Genomic DNA, 23,646 nt, shown 5'->3' with positions numbered 1-23,646 from the left:
TGCCAGAGCGGGGGAGGGGGTTAAGTGGCTCACTGACGCAACTCGTGTTGCCCAACAGTTCTTACTAAATGCCGCGCATTGTTTTGTGCAGCGCCCGAGTGTTAAGCAACCCGCGACACATGCACGGCTGTCCAGCGTCGGTGGGATCGATACTCGCTCATCTCGACCGCCAAGAAACACCTTGGTCAGCCGCCGCGCCACAAGTCCCTACCCAGGGCTCATACGTATTACAGTCCTTGTCTTCAAACAAACCAAATTCAATAGCTCCGATTCACTATGAAATCATTCAATTAAAAACCTTTCTTAATAAAATATAACGTTTAAATCATCCAAATTCTATTATTATTATTATTATTATTATTATTATTATTATTATTATTATTATTATAAGCCCGTCATTGGTCCCTATCCTGTGCAAGATTAATCCAGTCTCTATCATCATAACCCACCTCCCTCAAATCCATTTTAATATTATCCTCCCATCTACGTCTCGGCCTCCCCAAAGGTCTTTTTCCCTCCGGCCTCCCAATTGACATTCTATATGTATTTCTGGATTCACCCATACGTGCTACATGCCTGCCCATCTCAAACGTGTGGATTTAATGTTCCTAATTATGTCAGGTGAAGAATACAATGCGTGAAGTTCTGCGTTGTGTAACTTTCTCCATTCTCCTGTAACTTCATTCCTCTTAGCCCCAAATATTTTCCTAAGCACCTTATTCTCAAACACCCTTAATGTCTGTTCCTCTCTCAATGTAAGAGTCCAAGTTTCACAACCATAAAGAATAACCGGTAATATAACTGTTTTATAAATTCTAACTTTCAGATTTTTTTATAGTACACTAGATGACAAAAGCTTCTCAACCGAATAATAATAATAGGCATTTCCCATATTTATTCTGCGTTTAATTTCCTCCCGAGTGTCATTTACATTGGTTACTTTTGCTCCAAGATATTTGAATTTTTCCACCTCTTCAAAAGATAAATTTCCAATTTTTATATTTCCATTTCGTACAATATTCTGGTCACGAGACATAATCATATACTTTGTCTTTTCGGGATTACCTTCCAAACCTATCGCTTTACTTGCTTCAAGTAAAATTCCCGTGTTTTCCCTAATCGTTTGTGGATTTTCTCCTAACATATTCACGTCATCCGCATAGACAAGAAGCTGATGTAACCCGTTCAATTCCAAACCCTGTTTGTTATCCTGAACTTTCCTAACGGCATATTCTAGAGCGAAGTTAAAAAGTAAGGGTGGTAGTGCATCTCCTTGCTTTAGCCCGCAGTGAATTATTATTATTATTATTATTATTATTATTATTATTATTATTATTATTATTACTATTACTAGTTCTGGTACTAGTAGTAGTATTTTATTGAGTACCTTTCATCTGTCGAAGTTATTCAGAGCCGAAATTCAGCGTGGGCGAGAAATGGCTGACAATTTTGTCTGAAGTCCTCTACCAGGGACAGAGTTCCTTGACATACCGTAAATTACTTTATGTGCCTCCAAGCTGTACTCTTCTCCTGAAGAAAGCCATGCTACGAATGCCATCGCTCTTTGAACCCAGGAAACACAATTCAAACAAACGTGGGCCACGGAAGAAAACTCAAAATCTACCAAATAAACACAAAACTTGGTATATACGGTTGAAATAACTAAATCTACATGTTTTACTTAATGTCTTTCAAAGTTCTGTGACATAATTCTTGGGGTAAACAAAGCAAATTATATCATAGAACCGTGGAAATTATATTTTGGACCCCAAAGGATTTTCAGAAAAAAAAAAAAAATATTGGACAGACCGAACTTCATCAGAAATTGACCTACTGTGAAATTTCATTCGACAAAATGACCCCCTACTTCATAAGAAGAATGTCACACAATAGTAATATACGTTACAAGAGCGGTATGTTGACGTTTTCATGGTCGAGGAAAAGATTGAAAAAGCGAAACATAGTTGAGCTTTTTTAATTTCCGAGAACATGAAAACAAACATACTGCTCGTGTATCGTACATTATTTTGTGCGAAGATCGTTTATTGCATACCTGAAAGACGAATTTCTAATTAGTTGCAATGAAATCTCCATCTTGGTTTCTGTTTAATGACGGCAACTTCGGAAAACCAAAATATCTTTCTTCAACATTGTTGCTATAAAATGTTTTCTGTGTTTGCTATACTCCAGCAGGCCGTGATATACGTCTATTTCCCCCCAGTCTATAAATGCGAACTTAAAACAAACGGTAAGGTTATGTAATGATTTATTTTTCATTTTAATATTTTAACAATATTATTTATATAACATATTGCAGTAATAACATCCGCATCTGGAATCTTGTTGATTTTTTCACGGCTTCCTTAATGTTACTTGTATCAGAAATGCAATAAGTTTCGTGGAGTAGTAGACTTTACTTAATTTTTGCAAATATTTAAAAACAATAATTAACAGTGCAATTTAGGTGAAATTGCAGTGGTAAGTTTCCAATTTATAATTATTACTATGTTAAACGTTTCTAAAAATAATATGTTAAAAGCCTAAAGCAGTAAAATGAATGTCGCGCTTAAGCGGTAAGAAGAGGGAAATTGTTATGTGTGTTACGTTGGGAATACTGAATGTGGTATTTCACACTTACCGCGTATTGGTTCTGTGCGGAAAACAAACAAATACGCACGATCTCGCACAAAATTGTGTGTCTATCGTGAACCATTTTTATAGGACATATTAGTATATATGAGTGCTTTGGAAAAAAAAAATATTTTTTATACTTTTTGGATCAATTATTTCTAATTGGTTTAAATTAATAATAAAACTATACAGCCACATGTTTAAGCTTTAATTTGGTGCCTAAAAGAAGTCTTTTCCTTTACTTGGTTATTTAACGACGCTGTATGAACTACTGGGTTATTTAGCGTCGATGAAATTTGTGTTAGAGAGATGGTATTTGGTAAAATGAGGCCGAGGAATCGTTATAGATTATCTGACATTCGCCTTACGGTGGGGAAAATCGTGGAAAAAACGCAATATGATAATCAGCCAATGCGGGAATCGAATCCATGCCCGAGCGCAACTCTGGATCAGCAGGGAAACGCGCTACCGCCTAACCTACACAGGGGGGTCTGAAATCCTTTACACAAGTGAAAGTCTACGTTTTTTTTTTGTCGAAGGGATAAAACATGTAAAATAATCTGAAATAAGAAAAACATGCATTAAATATAGCGTAGGCTATGTTGAAAAGCCAAATAATTACAAAATTTTTAAAATAAAATATACAAGCTATATATTTTTGAAAACTAGAAGAAAAGAGGTTTCAGTTGAGGTCATTTTAAAGAACTAACCGACATTTAAAAGTGATTTTATTATGTTCGCACGTTTATTACACTATGAATAATATCCAAATAATAATGTTGCTTAAGAAATAGAATTAGGCCTACTAATCAAATTTGTATAAATTCGAAATTGGGCATAATATTAATACATTTCATTTATGTTCGACTAATAGTTCAAGGAAAGGAATATGAACAGTAAATTCATTCTCGACATGACAGAGTAACTGGATTAATCACAATAATTAAATAATTTTTAAAAATCGCGACAACTTTATTTAATTTTTGTGGTTTCCGTGAGACTGATAATTTTTTTTGGAGGGAGAATTCTTAGTATCCAACCACATATTTCCCAGCATAAGTTTTGAGATACCTATCCTGTATACTTCTATAATTGTACATTTTCAAGTCAAAGAATGCTAAGATATGAGCTTTACGAAGAAAATTGTTTCTTATTCACACACGAAGCACAAAGTCTGTATTCATTTTTGAGAATACGAGACAAACTTTTATGTACGAGTAATATTAAATCCGTAGGAAATTAAAGGCAACAATAATGTATTTCATACGGAAGCAGTCTGTAAATTTCACAGATTGCTAACATATTTATGAACATTGATAGGCATGTGTGAAAGTTAATAATAATGTATTTCATACTGAATAATGGAATATTTCTGCTTAGTATTCTTGTGCATTTGACTTGAAAATGTACAATTATAGAAGTATACAGGATAGGTATCTCAAACTTATGCTGGGAAATATGTAGTTGAATACTAAGAATTCTCTCTCCAAAAAAATATGTCTCATCACGGAAACCACAAAAATTAAATAAAGTTGTCGCGATTTTTTTTAATTATTGTGATCAATCTAGTTACTCTGTCATGTTGAGAGTGAAATTAATGTTTATATTCCTTTCCTTGAACTGTTAATCGAACATAAATGAAATGTCTTAACATTATGCCCAATTTCGAATTTATACAAATTTTATTAATAATTCTATTTCTGAAGCAATATTATTATCTCGATATTATTCATAGTGTAATAAACGTGCGAACATAATAAAATCACTTTTAAATGTCGGTTAATTCTTTAAAATGACCTCAACTGAAACCTCTTTTCTTCTAGTTTTCAAAAATATATAGCTTGTATATTTTATTTAAGTAATTTCATAATTATTTGGCTTTTCAACATAGAAAAATACAGTGCAATAATTCAGCAACTAAAACTTGCACGCACAACTCAGAAGTACCTCCCCATAATGCACGTATAGTTTCTCATTACGAACTTGTGAATTAATTAATGAAACTGCTCCTTACTTATAGTTGTGTCTTGTAACTTGTTCACTAATTCTTGTGTATCTTCTCCTGTTCACAGACAACCTATAATTACATACAAGTTAAATAACAATTGTCTTTAAACAAAATAGTTGACTAATGTAGCAAACACGTGCTGCGTTTCATGGCATCGGCTGGAAATGACAAGAGACGAAATTCGCTCTAAGGTTAAACAAACCATACTACGCTACAACAAACTTTTCCTATAGTAATCCCACTAGAGGTTTTGATTTATCTAGAGAAAATCTAAAATGGGATTTAGTTGACCATTACCTATTACAAGAAAGTATATAAAGATTAGAAAAAACAAAATAAAGTAAATAAATAAAAAATAAAAAATTATACATCTATGGTGGATAAAAAAGTTTAGCCACAGCACTGCAGGATCTTGCAATTTTTAAATAATATCCGTAATATGTAAATTTATCGAGTCCTATTACCCATTATCTTATTTTAAGACGTGTGCAATAACTTGAGTATGACGCGTTTTATCGATATGATTACTGTATGATTAACACATCCGTTTTTTTCAAAGAATTTATGTATTCTATTATTATTATTATTATTATTATTATTATTATTATTATTTATAATTATTATTTCTTATTATTATTCTCATCATCTTTCTTATATGATATGAAACGTTTTCCTGCTCAATAAATAATATCGTATCTACTAGTAAAGTTGGTATTCTTTTCCAGCAACATCAATGTAACTCAATCCTAGCCGTCCCTGGTGTCTTTCCCTAGAGTCTTTTTTCCCACGAACATCCAGATTTCCCTTCTTTGTGGTTCTCGTCACTTCTTTAATCCATATAATCCTCTTTCCTGAATACTAAATACGAACAAAATACTTTGAGTACTTTAGAAAGAGACCCTGTACACAGAAAGACGGATTATCAAACACAACATGCAAAAAAACACGCTGTTTCTCTACCAATTACATTACGAATTGTGTGCTTAGTCTGTATTTTTGAGAACGGCTGTTTGAAGTAGCGTAAGATTCTTCTGAATTTCGAAGAATTGTGAAATGCAGAAGCATCACCCAGATTATTACCAGTTCTAGAACATAGCAGAATAGTTGTAAGGCAGTAATGAAATATCCGCTCTACAAGTAGGTAATCATGTGCCTATCGTTTTAGAACAGCCGTGGCGAAAATGTCATCGTGCGCCTAGCCACTGTGTAACCTGCAACGTGCATAGCACCTATGGAGGGAGGCGGACACCCGTAGGAGAAGTGAAGCAACTGTCTGACTTATTAACGGATTTCATTTTTCTTACGTCAAGCACTTAGATACAATTTTAAACAGTATAAGGTTACAAACTAATGTTTAGTACGTGTAACGAAGAAAGAAATGAACCAGAAAACATAGGACACATTATCACAAACAAAATTTGTGCGAGATCGTGCGTATTTGCTTGTTTTCCGCTCAGAACCAATACGCGGTATGTGTGAAATACCACATTCAGTATTCCCAACGTAACACAAATAACAATTTCCCTCTTCTTACCGCTTAAGCGCGACATTCATTTTACTGCTTTAGGCTTTTAACATATTATTTTTAGAGACGTTTAACATAGTAATAATTATAAATTGGAAACTTACCACTGCAATTTCACCTAAATTGCAATGTTAATTATTGTTTTTAAATATTTGCAAAAATTAAGAAAAGTCTACTACTCCACGAAACTTATTGCATTCCTGATACAAGTAACATTAAGGAAGCCGTGAAAAAATCAACAAGATTCCAGATGCGGATGTTATTACTGCAGTATGTTATATAAATAATATTGTTAAAATATTAAAATGAAAAATAAATCATTACATAACATTACCGTTTGTTTTAAGTTCGCATTTATAGACTGGGGAAAAAAAAGACAGACGTATATCACGGCCTGCTGGAGTATAGTAAACACAGAAAACATTTTACAGCAACAATGTTGAAGAAAGATATTTTGGTTTTCCGAAGTTGCCGTCATTAAACAGAAACCAACATGGAGATTTCATTGCAACTAATTAGAAATTCGTCTTTCAGGTATGTAATAAACGATCTTCGCACAAAATAATGTACGATACACGAGCGGTATGTTTGTTTTCATGTTCTCGGAAATTAAAAAAGCTCAACTACGTTTCGCTTTTTCAATCTTTTCCTCGACCATGAAAACGTCAACATACCGCTCTTGTAACGCATATTACTATTAACTGTCTTCAGAATGTCTCTGCGACAGAGTCTCAAAATCAGGAATTATGTCACTTACTGCCGTTGATCACGAAGGTATTTGTCTGTTAGTCGTGATCTAAATTTGGTTTTTACTATTTTCATTGTTGAAAATAATTTTTCACAAACGTAAGTTGTAGCGAATGTGGCTTCAACAGAACAAGCGAAAGAACGAAGCTTCGGATATTTATTTTTTGGCAAAGATTTGAAAAGTTCAACATTTGTCAAGTCCTTACATATAGCTTTCATTTAACATCACATTGTAAATATGTGAGTTTAAATTGAAGATCTAACCGCATTATTCGTACATCTGCTGAAAAAGGGTCGACGTACAGAGATAATAATAATAATAATAATAATAATAATAATAATAATAATAATAATAATAATAATAATAACACTTCACCTTTTAATGTTTCATGAGTGATATGTAGTATAATGCCGTTTTATGTTATACAACCGTTTTCCTCGTAATACTTGTGAACAAATCATACATTTAATATTCTCATCATATTGGCAGCAAAAAATGCGTCCTCCCATCCTCCTTGAAACTTTCGTTTTTGTTAGAGGTACACGGTTTGGAGAGACACATTGCGACGACACGCCACTCGCAGGTCAGAGACAAATACAAATGAAACTGAGTTTGACTCCAGTGAGTGAGAGGGTGGGGGTTGGGAAAGGCAGGAAATAAGAGAAATGCACAGTTATCATTGCGAGCCACAATGTGCTCGTGAGTCACATTTTCGCCACTGCTGTTTTAAAATAATCGTATGTTCTTATTTTGTCGCTTATACACATTATGTTCTCAATTTTAAGAAGTATTTTTAGGAAATTCTAATAGTACAGTACGCAACGAAGCGAGTATGGATATTTATGAAACGAGCGCAAGCGAGTTTCATAATTTTCATACGAGCTTCTTAATTACCATTGTAGGCGAGTTTCATACGACTTTTTATGCTCGACCATATTTCTAACTTGATATTATTAATTTTCTTTGTATCTGACCTTGGCCAATGTCCCGTATGTTGTGAGATGTGCGCAGACGCGAAAGTATTGACTTTTTCCGAGGAACAGATATCCACATTGACCTTGCTAGGCCATAAGAACCTATAGAGATAACATTGAAATTAAATTAGACATTGAAGAACGAGATGACAAATTGAATTTATTTGAATATTATTTACAATTAACGCTAATTATTATAGTAACAGAACATAACCTTCTGCGACAGTATTGGATTTCCAGCCTCCGTGACTTTTCGCTAATTCTCTTTCGATTGCATATCCGAGAATAATCGATACTTGCGGTTTTATAACGGTAGAAAGCTGACCTGCCATTGGCTGAACAGTTGTAACCTGAGTCGTCATTGGCTGAAAGACCTGACCTTTAATGAGTAGGTTTACTTTAATGACATGCATTAAAGGTCTGCTACCTCAATGAAAGACGGGAAGCAAGTCGTACACTTAGGAATAAAAAGAGAGGTTACTTGAAGGAAAAACTGAATGAGGTAGAAACAAATAGTAAGAAAAAAAACATTCGAGATTTATATAAGGGTATAAAGGAATTTAAGAACGGATATCAGCCAAGGGTAAACGTGATCAAGGATGAGAATGGTGACTTGCTTGCAGACTCTCCATCAATCCTAAACAGATGGAAAAACTATTTTGCGCAACTACTAAATGTACATAGGCCAAATAGAAATGATCGGGACGAAATTGAAATACAAACTGCTGAGCCATTTATACCCGAACCCACGCTTTCAGAAGTCGAAATTGCGATAGAAAATCTGAAAAAGTACAAGTCTCCAGGTATCGATCAAATTCCAGCAGAATTAATACAAGAGGGTGGGAGTGCATTATATAGCGAAATTTATAAACTTGTACTTGCTATTTGGGAAAAGGAAATTATACCAGAACAATGGAAGGAGTCCATAATTGTACCTATTTTTAAAAAGGGGGACAAAACCAACTGTGGTAACTTTCGAGGAATATCACTTTTGTTGACGTCGTACAAAATTTTGTCCAATATTCTTTTGAGAAGATTAACTCCGTACGTAGATGAAATTATTGGGGATCATCAGTGCGGTTTTCGGCGTAATAGATCGACTATTGATCAGATTTTTTGTATTCGACAGATAATGGAGAAAAAATGGGAGTATAACGGTACAGTACATCAGTTATTCATAGATTTCAAAAAGGCTTATGACTCGGTTAAGAGGGAAGTATTATATGATATTCTTATTGAATTTGGTATTCCCAAGAAACTAGTTCGATTAATTAAAATGTGTCTCAGTGAAACATACAGCAGAGTCCGTATAGGTCAGTTTCTATCTGATGCTTTTCCAATTCACTGCGGGCTAAAGCAGGGAGATGCACTATCACCTTTACTTTTTAACTTCGCGCTAGAATATGCCATTAGGAAAGTTCAGGATAACAGACAGGGTTTGGAATTGAACGGGTTACATCAGCTTCTTGTCTATGCGGATGACGTGAATATGTTAGGAGAAAATACACAAACGATTAGGGAAAACACGGAAATTCTACTTGAAGCAAGTAGAGCGATCGGTTTGGAAGTAAATCCCGAAAAGACAAAGTATATGATTATGTCTCGTGACCAGAATATTGTACGAAATGAAAATATAAAAATTGGAGATTTATCCTTCGAAGAGGTGGAAAAATTCAAATATCTTGGAGCAACAGTAACAAATATAAATGACACTCGGGAGGAAATTAAACGCAGAATAAATATGGGAAATGCGTGTTATTATTCGGTTGAGAAGCTCTTATCACCCAGTCTGCTGTCGAAAAATCTGAAAGTTAGAATTTATAAAACAGTTATATTACCGGTTCTTCTGTATGGTTGTGAAACTTGGACTTTCACTCTGAGAGAGGAACATAGGTTCAGGGTGTTTGAGAATAAGGTGCTAAGGAAAATATTTGGGGCTAAGCGGGATGAAGTTACAGGAGAATGGAGAAAGTTACACAACACAGAACTGCACGCATTGTATTCTTCACCTGACATAATTAGGAACATTAAATCCAGACGTTTGAGATGGGCAGGGCATGTAGCACGTATGGGTGAATCCAGAAATGCATATAGAGTGTTAGTTGGGAGACCGGAGGGAAAAAGACCTTTAGGGAGGCCGAGACGTAGATGGGAGGATAATATGAAAATGGATTCGAGGGAGGTGGGTTATGATGATAGAGACTGAATTAATCTTGCACAGGATAGGGACCGCTGGCGGGCTTATGTGAGGGCGGCAATGAACGATCGGGTTCCTTAAAAGCCATTTGTAAGTAAGTAAGTAACCAGGTGTATAATAATTCCTACATTTCGGCATGGTCGAGCATAAAATCCATTAATCATACAAAAATTTGTATTAAGCAACTCAGAGTAATAAAGTAGGCCTACTTCCAATTTATATACTGCATTATGCGTATAATATATGTAAATGTTTTAATCGATAATTTAACGTCGCTGTATCAACTGATCGGTTATTTAATCGGTAGGATTGATAATAGCGAGGTTATATTTTGGCGAGACAAGTTCAGTAATCTGGTATTTGTCTTACAGTTGAGGAAAATCTCAAAACATAAAAGGTAAAAAAAAAAAAATCGCCATCCTCTCACATTGTTGCACTGCCCATTCACGAAATTCCTGTCTACGGTCCGGATCCTCTGTTATTTTCTGTATTAGTTGCAGTTTGTTTGGTGCCATTTGTTGGTGTGCAATATGCGCTGAATGCCGTTTTCGAGATGGACTTGTTAGGGCTTTTCGAAAACAATGCCAGGACATCGCACGTTGTCTGCTCATTAGATACTGTCCTCGGTGGTCCACTACGCGGTTTGTCTGCGATGGATCCGTATCAATTAATTTTTTAAGATGATTTTTCCCACACGACTCTGTGTAATTCGCTCGTTCTGGGTGCAAAGCATTACATTCATGAACAACCTCCCTGTGACTGTGGCCGCCGACAAGCAGGATCGGTTGAATACGTTCCTCTTTACTTAAAGATATCACTCAGTTGTCCTGTGGACAAAGAAGAAACATTTTCAATAATTCGCCTATGGTTCCAGACTTATGGAACGCCCTGTATTGTACTGTACAGGATACAAACGGTGATACAATCACTCAGCAGTAGATGCATTGCAATACTGGGTGTTCATTTCAAAGTGTGTCATGACGTCACTGTTGATGAGTCAGCGATTTGAAGAGAGTTTCAGCTTTTGTGTCAGAGAAGTTGCCTATTAATCAAGGCGTTCAATCTGAACTTGAGAACGTGTACGGTATAACTTGAACGTCGTAGCAACAGATGGCGGTCTGTACGGTCTGTGTGTTACCATAACCTCTTTCGAACTGAGTTTTGCGCGGCCAAGTCGTACGCAGGGTATTTGTTATCATCGGTTGCGTATGGCAACATTCCACAATACAAATCAAATGCTCCGTGTCCATGTTGACCGTCCAAGTTAACAAATACGTAAGTAATCGTCTTAACCCTCTCCCCATATCCCGACAGTAAGGAAAAAAACTCACTTCAGTACATGTTTCCAAACAGTTCACATTCTTGCCACTACTGGCGTTATCCTACGTATCGGTAAGTAATCTTCAAAATGAACGCCGTGCTTGCTAGGCAACTTCTCTCGCATTTAGGTAATACGCCTCTGCGGAAGTGTAGGAAGATTGAATTCTCTAGGCTGATCGGCTAGCCACATGAAGACATACAGCGAGCCATGACACATTTTGAACTGAACACCCAGTATATGTTAGTTATATATCCCTTGCAAGTCATAACAAAGTGACATGCTGTCTCGGCACCCACGCCGAACACTTGACAACTTTTCTGATATCCGTTTGCAAGCTTGTGCGATTCTTTTGTTCAGATGGTCGACATTACGAATCTTCTTCTCATATATGCAAAGGTTTTCAGGTGCCCCTACAGTTAAAATCCATGGGAGTGAGGTCTGGTGATCAGTTTGGCCATGGTGTTGCAGGTAATTTGCGTTTCGTGCATATCATTAAAAATCTGCGCTACATGGCAGAAGGATGAAGTCAATCCGATCTTTGTTTGTTATGGACTTTCTCTAATCTGGCTTTAGCTACCTCAAATCCAAACAGAAAACATATAACACTGTATCATCGTATGTATGGAGACTTTTGCCTCATCCTGTATACAGTAGAACCCCGATTATCCGTCACCCTTTTAACCGATTTTTGGATTATCCGTCTGTCATTCTCTCCTTTTTTGTTGCACAAAAAATATTGAGTACTGCACAATACATTAGTACATTTTTTATAGTGTGATATTACAAACCTTTGCCCTTACACATTATGATCTACTGTTCGAGTGACCTCATTAATTTCTTTGCAAAACGTCTTCCAGAAGTGCCAAAATAATACATGTTGTGCTAAGTATCGAAAAGAAGTGCATATAATTGAGTGGTTTTGGAAAAGAGTAACTGTGGTTCATCTCACTTCGGAATATGAGATTCGAGTTACAACTGTGCGAGATTTAATAAAAAACAAGGATAAAGTGTATAAATTACTTAAATCTATAACATGAGACCTATAGTTATCCTATCTTTCCACAGAAATCCATCATAGAACGTTTCCTTGATCCTAAGAAACCCGTCATTGACATTCATTCATTCATAGTGTTCTGTCACTGCAAACCCAGCATTCTCCAGTGTTTTCTATTTTCTGCCTTCCTCTTAGTCTCCGCATATGATCCATATATCTTAATGGCGTAGATTATTTAATGTCTTCTTCTGCCCCGAAATCTTCTCCCGTTCACCATTCCTTCCAGTGCATCCTTCAGTATGCAGTTTCTTCTCAGTCAGTTGACCCAGTCAATTCCTTTTTCTCTTCCTGATCAGTTTCAGTATCATTCTTTCTTTTTTTTTTTTAGTAGGTTATTTTACGACGCTTTATCAACAGCTTAGGTTATTTAGCGTCTGAATGAGATGAAGGTGATAATGCCGGTGAAATGAGTCCGGGGTCCAACACCGAAAGTTACCCACCATTTGCTCATATTGGATTGAGGGAAAACCCCGGAAAAAACCTCAACCAGATAACTTGCCCCGACCGGGAATCGAAACCGTGCCACCTGGTTTTGCGGCTAGACGCGCTAACCGTTACTCCACAGGTGTGGACTCATATTTCTTCGTATGTATGATTTGAGGCTTTCTCGGCGTTGGTTCGCTAATATGTTTTCGCGGGATATCAGCCGAGTTAAGATTTTGGAATGCTCCAAGCTTTCGGCTGCTATCTCTGCAGCCAACTACAGGGAAGTGATGTCCGAACAGAAAGTCGAAAGGTTATATAGATGTTAGGCTGTCTCAGGTGAAACGGGATTGGTTGGCGGATCGGCCAATCCGGGGCCGGGAATTGTCATCCCTCGTAAGCTCCGCCCCTCCCGGGATTCCTGCGTGAAGTTTGGCGGGCGGCGAGCCCTATTCCGCCGGTTGGAATCGGTTGCCGTCCTCGGTCCGTGATCTTCATGACCTTGATTGTAAGAGGGCCTATTTCTTCACCCACTCTTTCCTACAGAGCTATTATACTTAAAACTTCTCATCCACTACCTAATGTGTTAAAACAGATGACCACAGAGAAAATTACGACACTGTATTATGCAATACTTAATTTATTAAAGTCTTCTATGGTACGGATTATCCGATTTTTTCGATTAACCGTTCAGCCTATCCCCTTCATTAGCACGGATATTAGGGGTTCGACTGTACCCGTATTAATTCCTTCTCAATATAGGCTATGCACTTTAACTGAAGTATTGTTTCCTGTCTGTGTGCAGGGCGACCTGTTCAGCGGGCTGAACGACGGACTGTTGAGCCGCGCCGAGGCGCTCGCCGCAGTGGACATCGGGAAGCACCAAGCCAGCTCCACCCCGGGTCTTCCCCAGCTCAAGCACGACATGATGTACCACCACAGCATGGGGGCGCCGCACCCCGGCGCTCCTAACACCCGCCCCCATCAGGTACCATCAACAACTCCATCAGGCCGGCCTCTCATTCATGCCAAACAAGCAGAAAAAATGTTAAATCTCATGATTTCGCAGTACTTAGGCTGTGGGGAAGATTATGTGCTTTACTACAGGGTGATTCACCGTCACTTATGGAGCTTATTTCCGAAGAAATTCTAAGCAAAAAATGTCACATAAACATTTGTCCTAATCGCAATATTTTCAAATTTTTTTTTAGTTGGTTATTTAACGACGCTGTATCAACTACGAGGTTATGTAGTTAGCGAGATGGTATTTGGTGAGATGAGGCCGATGATTCGCCATAGATTACCTGGTATTCACCTTACGGTTGGGGAAAACCTCGGAAAAAACCCAACCAGGTAATAAGCCCAAGCGGGGATCGAACCCGCGCCCGAGCGCAACTTCAGACCGGCAGGCAAAGCCTTAACCGACTGAGCCACGCCAGTGGCCTTTTTAAAAGTTACATTAATTTGAAGTTGTTAGTAAAATACCATTTTTCCTTAGTTTTACGGGTAAAAAAATAGCTATTACAAATAGAGAATGAACTATTCAGAAGTGTCATTTCTTTAATTGGCTAGTGTTGTGAAGCTAAAAATGTGATGTTAATTGTTTTGTACAGATTTTATTTTTCAATTTTGACTAAACATTACATCATTCTTACGCACTTACCACAAAAATTCTTACAAATCATACGACTTTAGGAACTTTACAGTTTAATTATGCATCCTAATGTATAGTCTTAAAGAATTTATAAGAGTGGCGTGATTTGTAACAAATGCTGTGATAAATGCGTGTAAGAAAATGTAATTTTGTAGTTAAAAACGAAAAAAAAAAAAATCTGTACCAAGCAACTAGGGAATCCACAACACATTTTTTCCTTCAGAATACTAGCTAATTAAAGAAATGTTACTCCTGAACAGTTCGTTCTATATCTATAACATTCTTCTACCCTTAAAACTCAAGAATAATGGTATTTTACAAATAATTTCAAATTAGTGTAAGTCTAAAAGTACTGAGATTAGGACAAATGTTTATATGACATTTTTTGCTCAGAATGTCTTCAGAAATAAGCTCCTTAAGAAACGGTAAATCCTCGTGAAACACCCTGTATATTGTGCCGAAATTATTCTCTTTGTTGCTATTACAAATGCGAATCTGTTATAAGAAATCTCCCTTTCCCTATGACTTCTTACCTTGACAATGAAATTTTTTTATTCTGAAAACTTTTATGAAGATACTGGGCTTTATTTATACTTACTGGTGGCAACCCCTTGAAGTCAAGTTTCTCTCTCCTTTCTTTAATGGATGTTCTTGGATCTTACAATTCTTTATTGAATTTTAATACTTACATCTTTGTTACTTGCAGTTTTCATATTCTCCGAGGATATAGGCCAATTTTCTCTTACGTTGAAATTCTTGCGTTTCTCAAACGTTCATGGTATCTTAACTGTATTTACTAGTGACATCATCCTGGCGGTACGTCTTTTTGTGGTGAAGATCTTTGTGTTTCGTAATCATTAAAGCGAAATTTAGTTTTTCGTTGTTGTTTCCAAGTATCACCTCCGTGAGCTGAAGTATTTTCTGACGAAGTTTATGGATTCTAAATTTTTTCGGTTTTACCATCGTTTATAGTGATCTATGCACGGTTGTCACTTGTTGATGCATTCTCTTGAAGCAAAATCTTATTCGTGTGATAAAAATTTCCGACTTTACAATTATTTGTGGAATTTAATACTCATTCCTATTTCCAAGTAACATTCTTCTGGAAGGATCATCATCTCTTTTTAACCATAAAACAAGACCGACTACTAGTTTCATTTTTAGCCACGGGTAATTGGTAGACTAGCTTTGAAATAACGCAATGTTGCCATATGTTGATAACAACGCAGTATCGGCTATACGATTATATGACAAAATATATTTGTTTTGGTGTAGAGAATACTCTACAATATTTTATAGTACACAATTACTATATATATCAGAGTGCTGCATTGGAGTTAAATCGCTCGCTTGAACTCGGTCGAGTGTCGCACTCTCGAGTGAGATACGATCGGTCGTGATACGCTCGTAGTAAATAGAAGCACAGTACAAGGTCATCTCACCGACATGTCTTATCTTGTTTGGAAGGCGACAGATAAGATACACATATGTTTTGCTCACACGGTAAAAATAAGGCTTTATTTTCTGCGTTTATGACAAACGTTTAATGGAACAGTCAATGAAACGTACCAAAACAGGAACATGAAGTTATAAATAAAATAGTATGGAAAACTTCGATATACAGTTATTATTGCTAATTAATAATTTACCACTCGTATAATATGATAGGTCCATACATAGTGTTCCGTCTATATACTGCGACAATGTAGAAACGTTTTACAAAATATTATTGATATAGCAGTAGATTAATAACAATATTAGTACAGAGCTAACACCACAGAAAATATAATAAAACGAATAATCATGCTGCACAACTGTTACAGACGCAAAGATTGATACACTAATTTTATTAGAGATTATTATTATTACTAGAAAACTTGATACGGTTCTTGCATTATCGTGATTGTGTTCTCCGTTTATTATAATTACATTTACATCCAATAACAAAATCACTACTGTGTGGGAGGGGGGGAGGGGGAAAAAAACATTTACCTACAACATTTATATTACATTTTAAAGCAAGTTTTGTAGTTGTACTATGGAGAGGTTAGTTAAACACTGCAGAGTTTTGAAATGATAATGTTACTGCACAGTTCATCACTGTAACAAGAACGAATGTCTAACGCTCGGCTTATACCGTTCGAGGATTTATCGCTCGTGAAAATTTTACCCATCATGCATGTGCGCTACCTATCGGATTATGCTATGAACTACTTGGCGCTCGAGCGAAAACGTCCGATGGAGACCTCTGATATATGTACAGCCAAAAGCAAATAATGTGTCCGGTACTTTTCGTAATGAGTGCTCAACAATAAAGAGACAATACTGATGATGTCACTCACGTATGAGATCTATATTCTATTAAGGATATAAACAATCTTGATGTGAACAGTGGCAGAACTACCCAGGAGGGAATGGAAGTAAGAATTCATTTCTTTTCATTTCTTAATAACCTAAAGACGATGAAAACTTCAGAGTAAATTCATCTGTTGTATGACCATCTGCCTCAAACAAGTCACTCCTTCAATTGTCATATCTGATGACTCAGGCAGTGGGATCAGCATCGGTTACTAGTCCCACGAGATGTACTTCACCCAGAATACCATGACATTAGTGGCCTGGGGATGTGATATATTGCGATACTTTCCAGTTGAACCATTGATTAACAGTAAAGAATTTTTTAAGCGTTGGTGGGGAAAAGAAAAGCATTATGGGGAGACCGGTTTAAATACTATAAATTCTCCTTCTCATAGACTGAATTTTAATCTGCGTTCTCAGTACGCAGATTGATTACTAATCAACTAACTTACAACGAAACGTTTCCATAACCGAAATAAAATAAGAATAAAACGCGAGGTTTTAAATACGCGGCTGTAATGACATTTATATGTTATTAACATACAGACACATTGGCAAAAAGGGAATAAAGGTTACACAAAGTTTCTACACTGATGTATCTTACCATAGCGCAAAACTTCTACTAAACAAAATTTATCAGCAGTAATATCACTAGAGATTTTCATTTTATCTAGAGAAAATCAAAACTCGAGTGGAATTTAATTGACTATTACACGATTAGAAGAAAGTATATAAAGATTAGAAGCAACGAAGTACTCCAATACAATAAAATATTAATTGACTTACGAAAATACAACTGTCTTCAAATGTATTATTGTACCATCTCAACATTACAAATATTACGCTAGATGGCAGTAGTGTGTTATGATTAGCTGTTTTCTTGTTATCAGTTGTGTCAACTATGGAATCTTCATTGAACTCTGTGGACGGTCAATAGTCAAAAGGCTTTGTTGATTCAGTTTCATTTTTATTAAAACAGTTGCATTCCACTTCAATTACCCGGATCCCAGTAATCAACGTCATTTGACAGATGATTTTCAATCAATCTTGTATATTAAACAATCTCTGATACGTGACTATCTATAATATCATATAGCAGAAGCTATAACATAACCTAAATAATATAAATAAGTGTTAGAAAAGTTTTAATTAGGGATGATGAAATAAACAAGAAACGTTTCAATTAAACAGTGATGAAATAAAAAATAAACATGAATAATTTAAAAAAAAACAATTATTGAATGCACAATTTTCAAATTTGAATGTTTTAGTGGTTGGTGGTCCAGTTGATGTTATATTGGACGTGTGCGTAAAAGAAGTGAACTCGTTGATGTACATGGTGTATTCCTCAACTTATTCAAGATTTCCGAATGGTGCTCTTCATTTATTTGTAAATAGGGTTTCAGGGAAGATGCATAGCTATGACCAGTGATCTTTATTAATTCTTGTTCTTGAATGCCAATGCGAGTCATATTTGAAACTGCTGTGCATCGACTGGAGTGGTTTGTAATTTTCTGTTTTTTGTTTTTTTTTTTTTTTTTTTTTGATGTCCAGACCAGTGTAGTTTGAAATGTTGGCAAATAAAGAAACAAATGCTAGGGTAGTGATAAAATAAACAAATGCTAGGGAAGCGATAAAATTGTGCGATAAGCAGCCATGATTGGTTGAAAGACGTCCTTTCGTACCGTTTTATTGGTCAAAAGTAGTATGACGTAGTATAAGTGTAATAGTCAAAATAAAAATCAGAATATTTGGCTTTACGAAAAAAACAGTGAAAGGATGATATTATTGAAATTCCAGATTGGCCAAGAAGAGTGGCAGTTGCGTCTTTGCGTCTTACAAGAAGTCACGATTCATTCTGTACGTTCTGCGATTCAGAAGAGGGAATGGAGAGGAAACGTATTGCACGTTGCATGGCTATAAGATCATCCAGTGAATGACGACCGATACTGGGAAGCAAGAGGTCATAGGGATTAATGGCGACTACGCCAAATCCTGTCACCGGAAAAAATAAAATGTTATTAACATCTGATCCCTTACGAAGTTGTTGTTTCTCAAATACAAAAAGTAAGTTTTCCTAAAATTGAATATCGTAATTATTTCACCATGTTACATAAAATATACGAAAATTCCTCCCGCTATCACTCAAGAAAATACTAGTGGAAACACTAGTAATGCCCCACTTCGATTATTGTGATTCTCTACTGACTGACCTCAATGTCAACCAGTCGCAAAGATTACAACGTGTTCATAATTCTTGTGTTCGCTTCGTCTGCGATGTCCGTCGCGCTGACCACATTACCCCATCCTTCCAAACTCTAAACTGGCTACGGCTTAACGAACGTAGAAATTTTCATTCTCTTGTTCTCCTTTTCCAAGTCCTTCACACCTCTACACCTACCTACCTTGCCTCCAGTTTCAGTTACCTGTCATCATATCATAATCTCTTCACACGCACGCAAAATAGCCGCATACTAGCCATACCAACACATAAGACATCATCGTATTCATCATCATACACAATCTCGTTCTCGCGCTTGTGGAATACCCTACCCAGTGACATCAGAGACTGTCGGAATTTAGTAGCGTTCAAAACCAAACTTATTAAGCATTTTTTTACTGCGTAGAGTAGGTTTAATTTTTACTTAGTTAATTAAAAAAAATGTTTCTCTTCTTAACTTTTGCAATAAACTGTCTAGCTTTTATTAGTCAGTTAATCTTTTAGTACTTTGATTTTTATTGTATTTGTAAATTTAATATTAATTGTAGTTATAATTTTAATTGTATTCTTAATATTGTAGTTGTAATCCCTTTGTAGAGGGGAAAAGAAGGCCTGATGGCCTTATCTCTACCAGGTTAAATAAATAAATAAATAAAATAACCTTGCAGATTTTCAGAGCGAATAGCTCATGTTGCATGTAACAAAAAAGTGTAATACCAGACTGGCGGAAAGTTCAAAGTTTTCTCAGAAAGAACTGTTTTTCCCCAAATGTTTAACAACCTCTTATTCGGTAACTATTGCGATTAGGATCGTAAGTTTTGTGCATAACGATAGAAAATCTAATAATGAATCATATTGTAAATTTATTTCAACTCAACAATAGGATTTTATTCTTCCAACAATAATTCCTTTCTACAATTCACCTTAAACGCTCTCGTCAACAATAGGATTTTCACTCAACACAGTATTCGTTATTGCACTCCACTGGCGGCAATGACAATTTACTTGGACTATTACGAACAACAATGAACTGTTAATCTTAACTAATATTTACAAAGCACTATTTACAAATCAGAACTATCAGTTCTCAGTTCACAGTTCTTCTAGCTCAGTCACTCGAGTTCACAGTATCTCGAACCACAGACCTTCAGAGACAGTTCACTGTACTCGAACTCAGGTCCCTCCAACTGCGGTCTACTGCACTCGAACTCAGGTCCCTCCAACTGCGGTCCACTGCACTCGAACCCAGGCCTTCGGATGCTGACACAGTTGCGGACGCACACTCGAGTCGAACTCCGGTACACAAGACTGGCTTGCTTGCTCTGGCTTACTCACTGACTGAATAACTGAAAACTGCCTCGCGTTCACTTGCGCGCGTAATTTATACTCACACCACAGTTTCTGGAAAGTACGACTTCTCGAATTATCTGGCTATCTCCACTTCGGGCGGACTTCTCTAGAAGATTCGGGAGGGTCCGTCCCCCTTTACTCCGTAAGTAGCAGCTGCGCGCGCACTCTCCCCTCGTCGCGTTGACGTAATACACCCCCCTCTCTTCTCTCCGCCGCGCGCCGTCCCTCAGTGCTCCGCGCGATCTGCTCTCTTGCGGGACGCTGGTCGTGAGTTCGAATCTCACGTCGCTGTCACAATATTTTATCCCTCTGGCGTATTTCTATAGCGTGTAAATTTAATTTAAAAACCACTCATTTCAAGCCACTGAATGGTGCAACATTGTAGTCAGAAAAGAAGGTTCGCGTAGAGAGACAGATCTGAGTTCGTTGACCTCTTATATCTGTATTACGAGAAGAAAAAAGACTGTGTTAGCGGCGATGTTGCCAGACTGCTGAAACTTCCAACTTAATTTTCTAATTAACAGTGCATTTGATCACAAAACGTAACATAGGTTTTCTATTGATTTAAGTGTACCCTATCGTCCCTTTCAATTTGCAGGGTTATTTCTCTTTTACCCTGTACAGAAGTATCTAACTTTTGGAGCTACTTGCCGGCTTCATCTTCAGAGAAGAATTTATATGTTGGTTCTGATACTGGCAGTTACTCTCAGTGTAAAAGAATACATATCCCACTCGTTGGTCTGCAGAGTTAAAGTTCCCGCTTTCCGGACAGGAGATAAAGGCTGGTTCACAATAAACCGGGAACGGAAACGACAACGAGAACGAGAACGGAAACAATGTTAAAATAAATGTATTTAAATGTGAGCATTCACAATTAACTATTGTGGATGCTCACATTTAAATACAATTAGTTTAACAATATTTCCGTTCTCGTTCTCGTTGTCGATTCCGTTCCCGGTTTATTGTGAACCAGCCTTAATTGTTCACGCGGTTGTCAACTGTGTAACTACCACACGGGGTATGGGTGCTCCATGATTAGTGCTGTGAGTCAAATAGGTCTCTTTCTTTGCATATATTTCCTCGAAAAATATGGTTTATTTAACGACGCTCTCAACTGCAAAGGTTATATCGGCGTCCCGGTGTGCCGGAATTTTTGTCCCGCAAGAGTTCTTTTACATGCCAGTAAATCTACTGACATGAGCCGGTCGCATTTAAACACACTTAAATGCCATCGACCTCGGCAGGAATTGAACCCGCTACCTCGAGCATAGAAGGCCAGCGCTATATCAACTACGCTACCGAGGGCGACTATTTCTTCGATTTTCATTTTTTTCTGTTTTCCTCTTAATTTTTAATTCTATAATTTTTCCTTCATTTTATTATTTTTTTACCATCTCTGACATATCGCTTGCCTTCAAATATAATTCCGTTCGTACAGTTCTAGATTAACCAAATATTCAAAGTTCTTAAGATAAAAACCAGCAGTATTTGAAGACGTATTTTCTCCTATATCATTTCCCACATTCCTTAACGTCAACTACATTATAAAATAATTTTCTCAAGTTAACTTTGGCCTGAAGTTTTGAAGTAGGCTACTATTGATTATTCAATTTTAACTGGAGTACGTCGCACGGGTACTTCTCAAAGTTTTGTCGATGTTTAAAACAAGTGATCCTAATTAATTTCTACTTTATTTTCGTTATGCGGAAATTTTCTGTATATCAGAATAAGATGGAATAACCCACCGACGTGGCTTAGGCAGTAACGCGTTTGTCTGCTGATCCGGGATTGCACTGTGGCGTAGGTTTGATTCTCGCTTGGCATGATTACCTAGCTGAGATTTGTTCTATGTTTTCCCCAACCGTAAGGCCAATGTCAGGTAATCTATGGCGAATGCTCGGCACCATATTGTCAAATACCATCGCGTTATCGCCAATTTCAACGACGCTAAATAACCCAATATATACCTAATGGTAAAATAGGGTTCAGTAAACTCGGATATTCAATAACAATAATAAATAATAGTAACGATAATTATAGTAATGATAATAATAATAATAATAATAATAATAATAATAACCCAGTAGTTGAAGTAGCATCGTTAAATAACGAAGTAAAACTACCATTACTATTAGATATGTCACTATTAGATATATAAGATGCATGGACATATTTATAGTACCGTACCTAATGAAATGTTTCAGTTGAAATTTCGAAGTTGGTTAACCTGTGTTTATGTTGGCTGCCTTGTACTCATGAGAGAACGCCATTGGTCAATTATACAAAATAACATCAGAATGCGTAATATCGACTTAATATATCGTTATTGACATGCATATCGATATGCATAGTCGTCTACGTTCTCTGTTTATTTTTAATCAAAAATTTTCACATTTACGTCCTCTGCTTCTCATTTTCATTCTGGTTCTCATTCCCGGTTTATTGTGAACCAGCCTTAAATGATCTGGCATTTACGTCGTGGTTACATGTAATATCTACTCCGAGAAACAGTCGTACTTCTGTCTATTCAACCAATACAGTAATAAAATATGATTCACTTACGATCGGTGTTCAAAGATGCAGCTATTGAAAGCCACGTATTCTCCTTCATTTTCTCATCTTTATACGAGGCGCGCCGCTTATCGCAAACGTGAGGATTTTCCTCAACACTCAATATTAGAATCTCATCAAATAAAACTTGCTCCATGATGCACAGCACAGAACAAAATAATGCATAGGTTATGTCACAATCTTCTTGCTACAAAATATACGACGACAAAATAGCTTGTACATGGCAATAGAATGAATCTGGGCGGCCTGGTAGCTCAGTTGGTAGAGCAGCTGGCTACGGACTGGAAGGTCCAAAGTTTCAGAACGGCCCCGAGGTTCACTCAGCCTCCTATAAAATTGAGTACCGGGTCTTTCCCGGGGGTAAAAGGCGGTCAGAGTGTGGTGCCGACCACACCACCTCATTCTAGTGCCATGGAAAGCATGGGGCTCTACTTCCATGCCCCCCATGTGCCTTCATGGCATGTTACGGGGATACCTTTACCTTTACCTTTTTTTTTTTATAGAATGAATCTAGTGGGCTGTGATCGGAAACGTGAACGCCAAAGTTAAAACTTGGTCAACTCTCCTTTCCCGATCCCGGGCTCCGGCAAGCTTTTCGTTAATTGTGAATA

The 23,646-nt window shown here is 36.8% G+C and overlaps 1 protein-coding gene across 2 annotated transcripts in view; it reads left to right on the top strand.

The window, feature by feature from the left end:
• The window catches only part of acj6 (abnormal chemosensory protein 6), a 318,513-nt gene that overhangs the window by 275,245 nt on the left and 19,622 nt on the right, over positions 1–23,646 (top strand). For both annotated transcript variants that reach the window (XM_069836342.1, XM_069836341.1), the window contains one exon: positions 13,687–13,869. In XM_069836342.1, coding sequence (XP_069692443.1) covers positions 13,687–13,869 — 183 coding nt within the window. The remainder of the gene's footprint in view (positions 1–13,686; positions 13,870–23,646) is intronic.

Source organism: Periplaneta americana, chromosome 9, assembly GCF_040183065.1.
Source record: "Periplaneta americana isolate PAMFEO1 chromosome 9, P.americana_PAMFEO1_priV1, whole genome shotgun sequence".
Taxonomy (NCBI): domain Eukaryota; kingdom Metazoa; phylum Arthropoda; class Insecta; order Blattodea; family Blattidae; genus Periplaneta; species Periplaneta americana.
Note: the sequence above shows the minus strand (reverse complement) of the source record. Positions and strands in the feature narration are given on the sequence as shown.